General features: G+C 41.7%; 1 protein-coding gene across 7 annotated transcripts in view; it reads right to left on the bottom strand.

Annotated features, from left to right (window-relative positions):
- Positions 1 to 12,563, bottom strand: part of EIF4ENIF1 (eukaryotic translation initiation factor 4E nuclear import factor 1) — a 55,637-nt gene that overhangs the window by 30,217 nt on the left and 12,857 nt on the right. For all 7 annotated transcript variants that reach the window (XM_017499527.2, XM_017499528.2, XM_017499536.2 and 4 more), the window contains exons 3-4: positions 7,328 to 7,401; positions 3,240 to 3,367 (exon numbers count right to left, since the gene is read on the bottom strand). In XM_017499527.2, the coding sequence (XP_017355016.1) occupies positions 3,240 to 3,367; positions 7,328 to 7,401 (202 nt within the window). The remainder of the gene's footprint in view (positions 1 to 3,239; positions 3,368 to 7,327; positions 7,402 to 12,563) is intronic.

The following is a 12,563-nucleotide window of genomic DNA, read 5'->3' as shown; positions in this document are numbered from 1 at the left end:
TTAGTAGAGACGGGGTTTCACCATGTTGACCAGGATGGTCTCGATCTCTTGACCTCGTGATCCACCCGCCTCGGCCTCCCACAGTGCTGGGATTACAGGCTTGAGCCACCGCGCCCGGCCTATGGATCACAGATCTAAATGTAAAACCTAAAACTAAAAAATTCTAAATGAAAATGTAGGAGTAAATCCTTGTGGCATTGGGTTAGGCAAAGCTTTCTTAGGCATGACACCAAAAGCATCATCCATTTAAAAAAACTGATATACTGGGCTTGATCAAAATTTAAAACGTCTATTCTTTGAAAGACACTGTTTAGAGAATGCAAAGACAAGCCACAGACTGCACTGGGACAAAATATTTCAAAGCATTTTTCTGATAAGGACTTACACTCAGAACACATAAAACCTCTTAATGAAAAAACTAACCCAATTAAAAAATGGACAAATGGTTTGAACAGACACTTCACCAAAGAGGTTATGTGGATGGCAAATAAGCATATGAAAAGATAACATCATTAGTCATTAGGGAAATGCAAATTAAACCATGTGATAATACTACACACCTATTAGAATGGCTAAAATTTAAACGACTGACCATTCCAAGTGCTGACGAGGATGTGGAGAAAGTGGAACTCTCATACACCGCTGGTGGAAATGTAAAATGGTACAACTACTTTGGAAAACAGTTCAGCAATTTCTCAGAAGGTTAAACATACACACATCTACTATACAACCCAGTCATTTTAATCCTAGGTATTTACCCAAGAGAAAAGAAAGCATATGTTCATACAGAGACTTGTACATGGATGTTCATAGCAGCTTCGGTTCTAATAGTCAAAAACTGGAAACAATCCAAATGTACATCAACAAATAAATCGATCAACTGCTGAATTCATACAATGGAATACTAATAAGCAATGAAAATAAACTAGATACAACAACATGGATGAATCTTAATTATGCTTAGTGAAAAAAAGCTACACAAGGAGTACACATTATAACTCCATTTATATAAAATTCTAGGAAATGTAAACTTATCTATAGGGACAGAAAACAGCTATAGAAAGCAGATCAGGCCAGGCACTGTGGCTCATGCCTGTAATTCAAACGCTTTGGGAGGCCAAGGCAGGTGGATCACCTGAGGTTGGGAGTTCAATACCGGCCTAGACAACATGGTAAAACCTCGTCTCTACTAAAAACAAAGAAATTGGGGCCGGGCATGGTGGCTCACACCTATAATCCCGGCACTCTGGGAGGCCAAGGTGGGTGGATCACTTGAGGTCAGGAGTTCAAGACCAGCCTGGCCAACGTGGTGAAACCTCATCTCTACTAAAAATAAATAAGGCAGCTGGGCGTGGTGGCGCATGCCTATAGTCCCAGCTACTTGGGAGGCTTAGGCATGAGAATCACTTAAATCCGGGAGGCAGAGGTTGCAGTGAGCCAAGATTGCACCACTGCATTCCAGTCTGGGTGACACACCAAGCCTTCGTCTCAGGGGAAAAAAAAAATTAGCTGGGCATGGTGGAATGTGCGTTTGTAATCCTAGCTACTCAGGAAGCTGAGCTGGGGGAATCACTTTAACCTGGGAGGCAGTGGTTGCAATGAGCGGAGATCCTAACACTGTACTCCAGCCTGGGCGACAAGAGAGACTGTCTCAAAAGAATAAAAAAGGAAGCACGTCAGTGCTTGCATCGATGGGGGGAAATGTTGGGGGAAGGGGGCTAAAGGGAGGGACACACAGGAATACTAGGGAACTTCTGGGGGTGATAAAAATGCTTATGCCGATTTTGGTAATGGTTTCACAGCTATATACACATGTCAGGACATCAAATGGTATACTTTTTGTGCAGGCTATTATATGTAAATTCTAACTCAATAAAGGTGTACGAAAAACATGTCATCACACAAAAAATATCTTCCTAGAAAAATCAGGAAACTGAAGATTAGTCCAAATGAGAAAAATCTGCTTTAATTTTCTTATCAGAAACAGCTCCTAGAATGTTCTGGTGTATACTTTTACAGAATTTCTGTATACCGTCTCAGTTTTTTCCAAGAACAGGATATAATGTGGACAGTTTTCTATACCTTGGTTATAAGTCAGTACATCACGAACATTATTTACCAATAAACATGTCTGCAACATGGTTTTACAGGACAATGCAATGTAATATTCCCATGCTTGGATATACCAAAGTTTACTCAACCCTTTTCTACTGCTGGATATTTTCCTTCTAAGTTTTCATTTTTTCATTCATTTTGAGATGGAGTCTCAGCTGTTGCCCAGGTTGGAGTGCAACGGCACGATCTCAGCTCACTGCAACCTCTGCCTCCAGGTTCAAACAATTCTCCTGCCTCAGCCTCCCAAGTAGCTGGGATTACAGGTGCTCACCACCACACCCGGCTAATTTTTTAATTTTTAGTACAGACAGGGTTTCACCATGTTGGCCAAGCTGGTTTCAAACTCCTGACCTTGTGATCCACCCACCTCAGCCTCCCAAAGTGCTGGGATTTATAGGAGTGAGCCACTGCACCTGGCCATTTTCATCATTTTTAAAAAGTCCCTGCATGTCTTGAATGATTCTGCTAGAAGAAATTCTTTGAGAGACATTACTGCACTGTGTACTGACAGACTGTGTAGAAGGATCTTATAGCTTAAACTAGAGTCGGGTTATCTTTTTCGTTTAGTTCCAAGTTTTTATGATGGGTCTTTTCATCTCAAAAAGAGTTTTTGCAACAAGTTCCTTGACTGGCTATGATATTACCTGGTCTCCATTTCACACTTAAACAATGTTTTTAGTTTAAAGAGGGAAGCTTTAAACTAGCGAAAGTGGAAGATGAGACTTAACTCCAGTCTCAAACCATATCCAAGCCTTCTATTCAGATCACAGTCCATTATGAATTAAGAAAGGCCAGAACTGATTTATACCCGAGGACTGGTCTCATGTATGAGAGAAAGCATGATAGATTTCCTACCACATCTAACTCCGTTATCCATGCCAATGAAAGATAATCAGTACTTTTAATTCAGAAGCACACAGCCTAACACGGTCTTTTTATATAGCTGTGACAAGGTAGACTATGACTTTACCCTGCTAATTATGAAAAATCCAACTGATAAATCAGTTTCCTGATAATGACATTTCCCCTCAAAGCGTAAAATTCTCAGAGCTAAGAAAGAAGCAGCCACCAAAAGCATGTCCTCGAAAATCACTAACCCCACTTCTGAGTGACTATGTACTCACCTACTATCCTGCGCACCAGGGAAGGCCGGTCTGTATCCACCTCTTTCTTCAGACTTTCCACTGGTGAGCTCTGCCCTGAAGCCGGGTAGAGAGAGGCATGCCACTTCTCAGGGTCCCAGACACCATCACTACAGGTCAAAAAGTACAACTGTTAGCACTTGTGCCCATTAACTATATAGGCAGTCCAATTTCTAAACCTCCTCAGGTAATAAGTTATGGAAACCCATTGTCTCTCTCTGTCTCTCTCTCTCTCTCTCTCTGTGTGTGTGTGTGTGTGAGAGAGAGAAAGAGAAAGAGAGAGAGAGAGAGAGACAGAGACAGAGACACAGACAGACAGACAAGGTCTCGCTCTGTTGCCCAGGCTGGAGTACAATGGCATGATCTAGGCTGACTTCTACTTCCACCTCCCAGGTTCAAGTGATTCTTTTGCCTCAGCCTCCCCAGTACCTGGGATTACAAGTGCCCACCACCACATCTTGTTAATTTTTGTATTTTTAGTAGAGACGGGGTTTCACCATGTTGGCCAGGATGGTCTCGAACACCTGACCTCAAGTAATCTGCCTGCCTTGGCCTTCCAAAGTGCTGAGATTACAGACGTGAGCCACCATGCCCAGCCGGAAACCCATTTCTAATATAAAGCTTCATGACTGCCTGCAGAATGGTGACCTCTTTTAAGACGAAAACAAAAACAACTATTAATTCAGTAATACTTTGTTGATCACCTAACACCAATAGTCACTTGAAAACTAATGGTCTGTACACAATTGAAATATTTGGACCATATACCTTGGAGTACACATGGATTACAATTACTACACCTGCACTACACAAAGAAGATGCTCCATAAATATTAACTGTTGTTTACTAAAGATTAATACAAAGCAGAAAAAAAAAAATCCCTTAACTCTTTCACCAGAAGTAGCACCTGGATCAACTGATGTGCATTTTTCCAGAATTTCTATGCACGGTCTCAGTTTTTCTATAAGCAGAGTAGACAGCTTTACAACCTAAAATGTGTAGTTTAGTTTTTATTTTGTTATTCTCTGTATAATGATGGAGTGGCAGGTAGTACAGCGTGCAGAGCAGAAACCCTTGAACCCAAAAATATAGGCTGGAATTCTAGCTCTCCCACCACTATTGGGAACATCCTGGACAAGTTACTGAGCTGCATATTCTGCAGAAAAGACTTCCCAACCCCCAGATTAGATCAGGCCATGTTATACTCCACACTTGTCCTTTGCAGCCTGTGATGTTTGCAATGATAAATATTTAGCAGTATTTGATTGTATCCTTCCGTTGACCAATGCTCCATGAAGCCAGGAAATATTTGATGCAACCTGGCACAGTATTTATCACATAACAGGTACCAATGAACATTTCTTGAATAGGTGAGTTAACTTTTCAGTCTCAAACTCCTCACAATAAAAGACATATTACCTATCTTTTAGGATAGTGGTGAGGATTACCTGGAGGGTTTAAGAGCCCAACAAATTTTAGCTCTCAGAGAGGTGAAATTTTCTTTTTTTTTTTTTTGAGACGGAGTTTCACTCATGTTACCCAGGCTGGAGTGCAATGGTGTGATCTCGGCTCACCGCAACCTCCACCTCCCGGGTTCAGGCAATTCTCCTGCCTCAGCCTCCTGAGTAGCTGGGATTACAGGCACGCACCACCATGCCCAGCTAATTTTTTTTGTATTTTTAGTAGAGACGGGGTTTCACCATGTTGACCAGGATGGTCTCGATCTCTTGACCTCGTGATCCACCCGCCTCGGCCTCCCAAAGTGCTGGGATTACAGGCTTGAGCCACCGCGCCCGGCCTCCTCTTTCTTAGTTTCATCACTAGGCACAATACCTCTGCTTCAGAAGTAAAAGCTGTATGTCTGCCCCTGAAAACTTTTTTATTATTATTATTTTTTTTACACAGGGTCTCAGATTTCCGTCACCCACGCTCGAGTGCAGTGGCATGATCATAGCTCAATGCAGCTAAAATTTCTGGGCTCAGGTGATCCTCCTGCCTTAGGCTCCTGAGTAGCTAGGACTACAGGCACACGTCACCATGCCTGGCTAATTTTAAAAAATATATTTTGTCTTGCTATGTTGCCCAGGCTAGTCTTGAATTCCTGGCCTCAAGCAATCCTCCAGCCTTGACCTCCCAAAGCACTGGGATTACAGGCATAAGACACCTCACACAGCCCATGCTAACTATTTTTATGACAAGAAGAAATAGAGTATTAATAATAAAATTCAACTTGAGGCACAAAAAGTCTTTATAGCTTTTTTTTTTTTTTTTTGAGACAGAGTCTTGCTCTGTTGCCAGGCTGGAGTGCAATGGCATGATCTTGGCTCACTGCAACCTCTGCCTCCTGGATTCAAGTGATTGTCCTGCCTCCCAAGTAGCTGGGACTATAGACGCACACCACCATACCAGGCTAATATTTTGTATTTTAGTAGAGACGGGTTTCACCATGTTGGTCAGGATGGTCTCAAACTTCTGATCTTGTGATCCACCCACCTTGACCTCCTGAAGTGCTAGGATTACAGGCATTAGCCACTGCGCCCAGCATCTTTGTCACTTTAATAAAAAAAAAAAAACAGCTTAACTGAGACTTATGAAAAATCCTAATTGGAATACCCATTATTCAAATATCACCGTCATCAGGGAATGTGGTGAGGCATCTAGGTTGTTTTTTCTTTTTTCTTTTTGATGGAGTCTTGCTCTGTCACACAGGCTGGAGTGCAAAGGCACAGTCTAGGCTCACTGCAACCTCCTCCTCCCGGGTTCAAGTGAGTTTCCTGCCTTAGCCTCCTGAGTAGCTGGGACTACAGGTACATGCCACCACACTCAGCTAATTTTTGTATTTTTACTAGAGATGGGGTTTCATCATGTTGCCAGGCTGGTCTCAGACCCCTGATCTCATGATCCGCCTGCCCTGGACTCCCAGGGTGCTGGGATTACAGTCACCGCACCCAGAAGCATCAAGGTTTAACAGGCCTTCCCCACAGTCTATGTAAAAATTTTAAATAGTCTGTCCTAGGTCAGGTGTGATGGCTCATGCCTATAATCTCATTACTTTGGGAAGCTGAAGATTGCTTGAGCCCAGGAGTTTGACACCAGCTTGAGCAACATACTAAGACCCATCTCTACAAAAAAAAAAAACATCATGGGGACCTGGTGGTGGTATGTCCCTATAGTCCCAACCACTCAGAAGGCCAAAGCAGGCAGTTTGCCTGAGCCAAGGAGTTAGAGGATGCAGTGAACTATGATTTTGTCACTGCACTCCAGCCTGAGCGACAGAGATCCTTTCTCAAAAAAAAAGTTCGTCCCATTTAACCAAGAAATTGAACATTAATATGATGCTTTGTATGTTTAAAAATGTAGGCTAATATGAACCATTTACCTTAATATTTAAGAAATGACTAAAGTGGGCCGGGCGCGGTGGCTCAAGCCTGTAATCCCAGCTACTCAGGAGGCTGAGGCAGGAGAATTGCCTGAACCCGGGAGGCGGAGGTTGCGGTGAGCCAAGATCGCGCCATTGCACTCCAGCCTGGGTAACAAGAGCGAAACTCCGTCTCGAAAAAAAAAAAAAAAAAAATTACTAAAGTGACCATAAATTGTCTAATATAGGATTATTCTAGAAGATTTTCAGACCATTATTAGCTATAGTCTCCCCAAACCACAGCCTCCTTCTTCTGAGGGAAACTAGGATGCAATAAAGCTAATCTGAATAGCTGAATAGTTTTGTTGGTGGGAATGCAAAGAAAGAAGTAACAGCTCTCCTGAGCAGCAAGCATACCTGAGGCAGGTACCCTCTAAGTACAGTGCAAAAAACCACTGGTAGAGAAACAAGACCCTGGTAAGGACTCCTGGGTTCAGGTCTTTAACCTGCTTTCTATGTGACTCTGACCAGGTATTTCCTTGTTTAAGTTCCATTCCTCGGTAGTTGAAACCCATCTTATTACCTGTTGAAATCCCTCCTCCACTCATAATTCTACCAGAAAACTTCAAAACAATACAATTCTTAATTTACCAAGTTTGGAATAACAAAGAGTTATTGACTAGAAGAAGTTAATGACTAGAATGACACATACCTGTCATATTTTTCAGAAAGGCACGAAGGCCTCTGTTTGGAATGGGGGAGTTCTTTTATATCCAAGAGTTCTTCCTAAAAAGAGAAATCAAATGGTAATCTTGAATTACATTTCTTAGCCACACACTTTCAACTTATTTCTGTTCTGAATGATTCTAAGTGTCTACCTTAAACACTTCCTACAATTCCTATTTATATCTTGCCTTATTTCAGAAAGACTGGAGTAAGATCAAGGTTCTTATAAGTTCAGGCAGAATAATAAAGTGATCAGTTTCTTGCTAAAACACATTCTCTCATAATTGCTATATTATGAGTAACATTGTTACCTTCCATAACACTGAATGCTCACTAAAGCATGGAAACTTTCATCTTAGGTAAAACCTCTGCCTAATCTTACCAATTTTAAATGCATTAGATGACCATTTACAAGGGGATAAAGTTTTTTTTTTTTTTTTTTTTTTTTTTTTTTTTTTTTTTTTTTTTTTTTTTTTGAGACAGTGGCTTACTCTGTAGCTTAGGATGGAATGCAGTGGTATGATCTCGGCCCACAGCAACCTCCTCCTCCTGGGTTCAAGTGAGTCTTTTGCCTCAGCCTCCCAAGTAGCTAGGCTTACAGGTGCCTGCCACTACACTCAGCTAATTTTTGTGTTTTCAGTAGATACAAGGTTTCATTATGTTTGCCAGCTGGTCTCCAACTCCTGACCTCAGGTGATCTGCTCTCCTCTGCCTCCCAAAGTGCTGGGATTATAGGCATGAGCCACCAGGCCCAGCAGAGGATAATTTTTTAAAAAATGTAATGTTGCAACACTAAAAAAAAAAACACAAAAAAAAATTCATAAACTATGTACCCAGATTTGCCTATTAACATCTCTCCCTATTTTTACTCTTTTGCAGAATTTAAAAAAAATTGATACAAATATTTGTATTTATTTATGGAGTATACCTCATGTGGTATTTTGTTACGTATATAAACTGTGTAATGATCAAGTCAGGATATCTGGGGTATCCATTACCTCAGTATTTGTCCATGTGTTGAAAACATTTAAAGTCCTCTCTTCCAGCTATTTTGAAATATACACTTGTTAGCCATAACCACCCTACTCTGCTATCAAACATTAGAACTTATTCCTTCTTCAACTTCGTATTTATACTCATAATACTCTTTTTATCCTGCCATCCTACCTACACACCTTTCCCTGACTTTGTTATCTATCATTCTATTCTCTACCTCCATGAAGCCAAGTTTTTTGACTTCCACGACTGAGCTTTTTTTTTTTTTTTTTTTAACTTACCCGAGAGTAAACTGCATAAGTCATGATCCCTTACTTCTAAATACTTCAGTGGCTAGTTCTTAAGAATGAAGATATTCTTTTACAGCCTGTTATCCAGCTCCATGAGAGAATGTGGCCCTACAGTAAATGATCTGAGTGACTCTTTTCCCATTTTCTCAAGGATGTACTTAGCTGGTATCATTACCAATGTATAGTAGAGAAGCTAATCTCTCACTTACGATGGATGCCTCAGGGCATAAGGACTTAACTTCTGCAGACCCGGGTTGAGAAGAACTGCCATTTTTTTTTTTAAATAACTAGTTATCAATAATACTTTTATCTAATCTACCCTCTCAATTCCAGTTTTATCAATTGACCCAATAATGACCTTTATATTGATCTTCCCCTTCCAACACAGGATCCAATCTAGAATCAGATATTTGGTTGTCATATCTCTTTGGTCTCCTTTAATCTAGAACACTTCTACAACTTTTGTCTATTAAGATATTGACATTTCCAGAGAAAACCGTCCCCTTTTGTAAAAAGACATTATTCATTTTAGGTTGGTCCCATGTTTTCTCATGGTTAGACTAAATATCCATGGAGCAGAATACTAACTGAAGAGGTGGTGTGTCCTTCTCAGACCATTACCTCTAGATGCCCATGATGTTATCTGTGATGCTAATTTTGATCATTTGGTCAAGGTGTTCTCTAGTTTCTCTAGTATTTAGTTACCGCTTTCCCAATTGCATTTAGCATGCAATCTGTGGAGAGACACTTTAAAATCATCCAAATATCTTGGTCTTCAGTTTTCCCCTAAAGTTAGCATCCATTAATGATTATGACAAAAACCACGCTTCATTTTCTCACTCTAGCCTTCTCTCCCTATTTACCAGCCAGCATTTGGCATCATACTGTAAAGGTAAGTCCTCTTTTTCCCTGTTTATATACCTATTTATTATTGGTATGGACTCACAGACTCCTGTTTTTCCTGTTGTCTGTTGGTCTATAACTCATTAATATCCTTAATTATTTGGTGCTTAAATTGTCCCAGATTCTGCCAGTGGGCGCCTCTTCAAACCTGCCCATGTGTCTTTTTCAACGCCCTGATTTTATTTTATTATTATTATTATTATTTTTTGAGATGAAGTTTCACTCTTGTTACCCAGGCTGGAGTGCAATGGCGCGATCTCGGCTCACCGCAACCTCCGCCTCCTGGGTTCAGGCGATTCTCCTGCCTCAGCCTCCTGAGTAGCTGGGATTACAGGCACGCGCCACCATGCCCAGCTGATTTTTTGTATTTTTAGTAGAGACGGGGTTTCACCTTGTTGACCAGGATGGTCTTGATCTCTTGACCTCGTGATCCACCCGCCTCGGCCTCCCAAAGTGCTGGGATTACAGGCTTGAGCCACCGCGCTCGGCTTTTTTTTAAGACTGCTGTACATTCTGGCTTATCTTGTATGCATCCTGTCTCATCCCTGGAATCAGCTATTTCTGAGAAATCCTAGTTTAAGGGGGGAAATGGCATAAAACACCAAGGTCTGGGAACTAGGTATCCTTATTTGCTTGAAGGCCACCCCCACCTTTTTTTTGTTTTTAGACAGAGACTCACTCTGTTACCCAGGCTGGAGTGCAGTGGTACGATCTCAGCTCACTGCAACCTCCGCCTCCTGGGTTCAAGCGATTCTCCAGCCTCAGCCTCCTGAGTAGCTGGGATTACAGGTGTGTGCCACCACGGCCAACTAATTTTGTATTATTTTTAGTAGACACAGGGTTCCTCCATGTTGGTCAGGCTATTCTCAAACTCCCGACCTCAAATGATCTGCCCACCTCAGCCTCCCAAAGTGCTGGATTACAGGCGTGAGCCACTGCGCCTGGTCAAGTCTTAAAAGGAAAATAGTAGGCCAGGCACCGTGGCTCACACCTGTAATCCCAGCACTTCTTTAAGAGGCCGAGGCAGGGGGATCACGAGGTCAAGAGACTGAGACCATCCTGGCCAACATGGTGAAATCCCCTTCTCTACTAAAAACTACAAAAATTAGCTGGGCACGGTGGCGCATGCCTGTAGTCCCAGCTACTTGGGAGGCTGAGGCAGGAGAACTGCTTGAACCTGGGAGGCAGAGGTTGGAGTGAGCCGAGATTGCACCGCTGCACTCCAGCCTGGTGCCTGGCAACAGAGTAAGACTCTGTCTCAAAAAAAAAAAAAAAAAAAAAAGCAATTCTGAAACTTTCAGTACCAGTAAAATGCAGCAACTGCCTTGCAAAAACAGCACATACCCCTACGCCATGACTTTGGCAACACTCCCATCCTGGGCCTTGCAATATGAGAATGGGCACTGCTTCTCAGATCACCAATTCCTTGGGGTGAGGATGGAGGGACAGATTTGCTTACTCAGCCCACAAGAATCACTGGGCATAGCATACTATGAATTCTCTCAGTGTTTACAGAAAACTGAAGCATCTAAATATTCTCCTCAGGACAACAAAACGCCTTAGGACTAGATGATATTTTAGTTTTAAGACCAGGATATCAATCAGGCATTTGCATTTACTTAGGATTTATTTATGAATTCACTCTTATAACTGGATAGAAATACCAAGAAAAATTCAGAACACTTAAGATAAACAGAATTCCAATATAAGGAAATATCTAGAGGCTGTTCAAAACTCTGAAAAAAAATTGTCCAAGTACTGACATACAACCTATAAATCACCAGTAAGATGGGAGTCAGTCAGATGCAATGGCTCACACCTGTACTCCTAGAACTTTGGTAGGCTAACGCAGGAGGATTGCTTGAGTCCAGGAGTTCAAGACCACTCTGGGCAATATAAGGAGACCCTGTCTCTACAAAACAATGTAAAAATTCATTGAGTGTGGTCCCCGCTACTCAGGAGGCTGAGGTGGGATGGTCACTTGAGGTTGAGGCTGTAGTGACTGCACCACTGTACTCCATCCTGGGTGTGACAGAGTGAGACCCTGTCTCAAAGAAACAAACAAATAAATTAACAACAACAAACCACAGGAGAGTCCAGGGAAATATGCAGGGCAAACATGGTGTCAGATCTGTGGGGTTAGCACAACTTTGGGGCTGGGGGAGGGGTGCAGGGAGGATGGAGCAATAGTAAGTTATGAAGATATCAGATATTACTACAGCACAGAAATCCTAAGGACAAAAGGGCTTAAAATTTTTCTAGTAGAAACAGGAAGGACCTTGCAATATAGGAAGTTCTCACATATAATGCTACAGGAAAAACCATTGCAAAGCAATTTTTTACCCTTAGAAGTAACTAAAGATTATCACGCTGGGCGCGATGGCTCACGCCTGTAATTTCAGCACTTTGGGAAGCTGAGGTGGGCAGATCATGAGGTCAGGAGTTTGAGACCAGACTGGCCAACACAGTGAAACTCCATCTCTACTAAAAATAAAAATAAAAAAAAAAGTTAGCCAGGCATGGTGGCAGGTGCATGTAATCTCAGGTACTCGGGAGGCTGAGGCAGGAGAATCACTTGAACCCGGGAGGTTGAGGTTGCAGTGAGCTAAGACTGCGCCACTATACTCCAGCCTCAGCGACAGACTGAGACTCTGTCTCAAAAACAAAAAAACAAAATCACATATTCCTTTACTACCCCATGCAGATACTAAAGTAAGAACCCAAACATACTATTAAATCAAGGAAAATCTTTCACACTTAAATGTGCAAACTCTCAATGTACAGAAGTTTCTAAGTGGTGTTTTGTTTGAAACTTTTAACTCCAAAGGTAATAGCGATCCCAAGTGATAGGTGTTCTCTATTACTACTGCAGCTGTTTGCTGAACTCTGTAATAATTTTACCTATTTATTTAGGAGTCACCTGGGAAAAGTTAACACTAACACAACCACAAAACATCTAGAAAAGCCTAATTTTGGTTCTATTGGTGGGGAATCAAAAAATAAGAGAAGTAACAGTCTTTTTTTTTTTTTTTT

The sequence above is a fragment of the Cebus imitator genome, unplaced genomic scaffold, assembly GCF_001604975.1.
Source record: "Cebus imitator isolate Cc_AM_T3 unplaced genomic scaffold, Cebus_imitator-1.0 Scaffold258, whole genome shotgun sequence".
Taxonomy (NCBI): domain Eukaryota; kingdom Metazoa; phylum Chordata; class Mammalia; order Primates; family Cebidae; genus Cebus; species Cebus imitator.
This window is presented reverse-complemented; position numbering and strand designations above follow the sequence as displayed.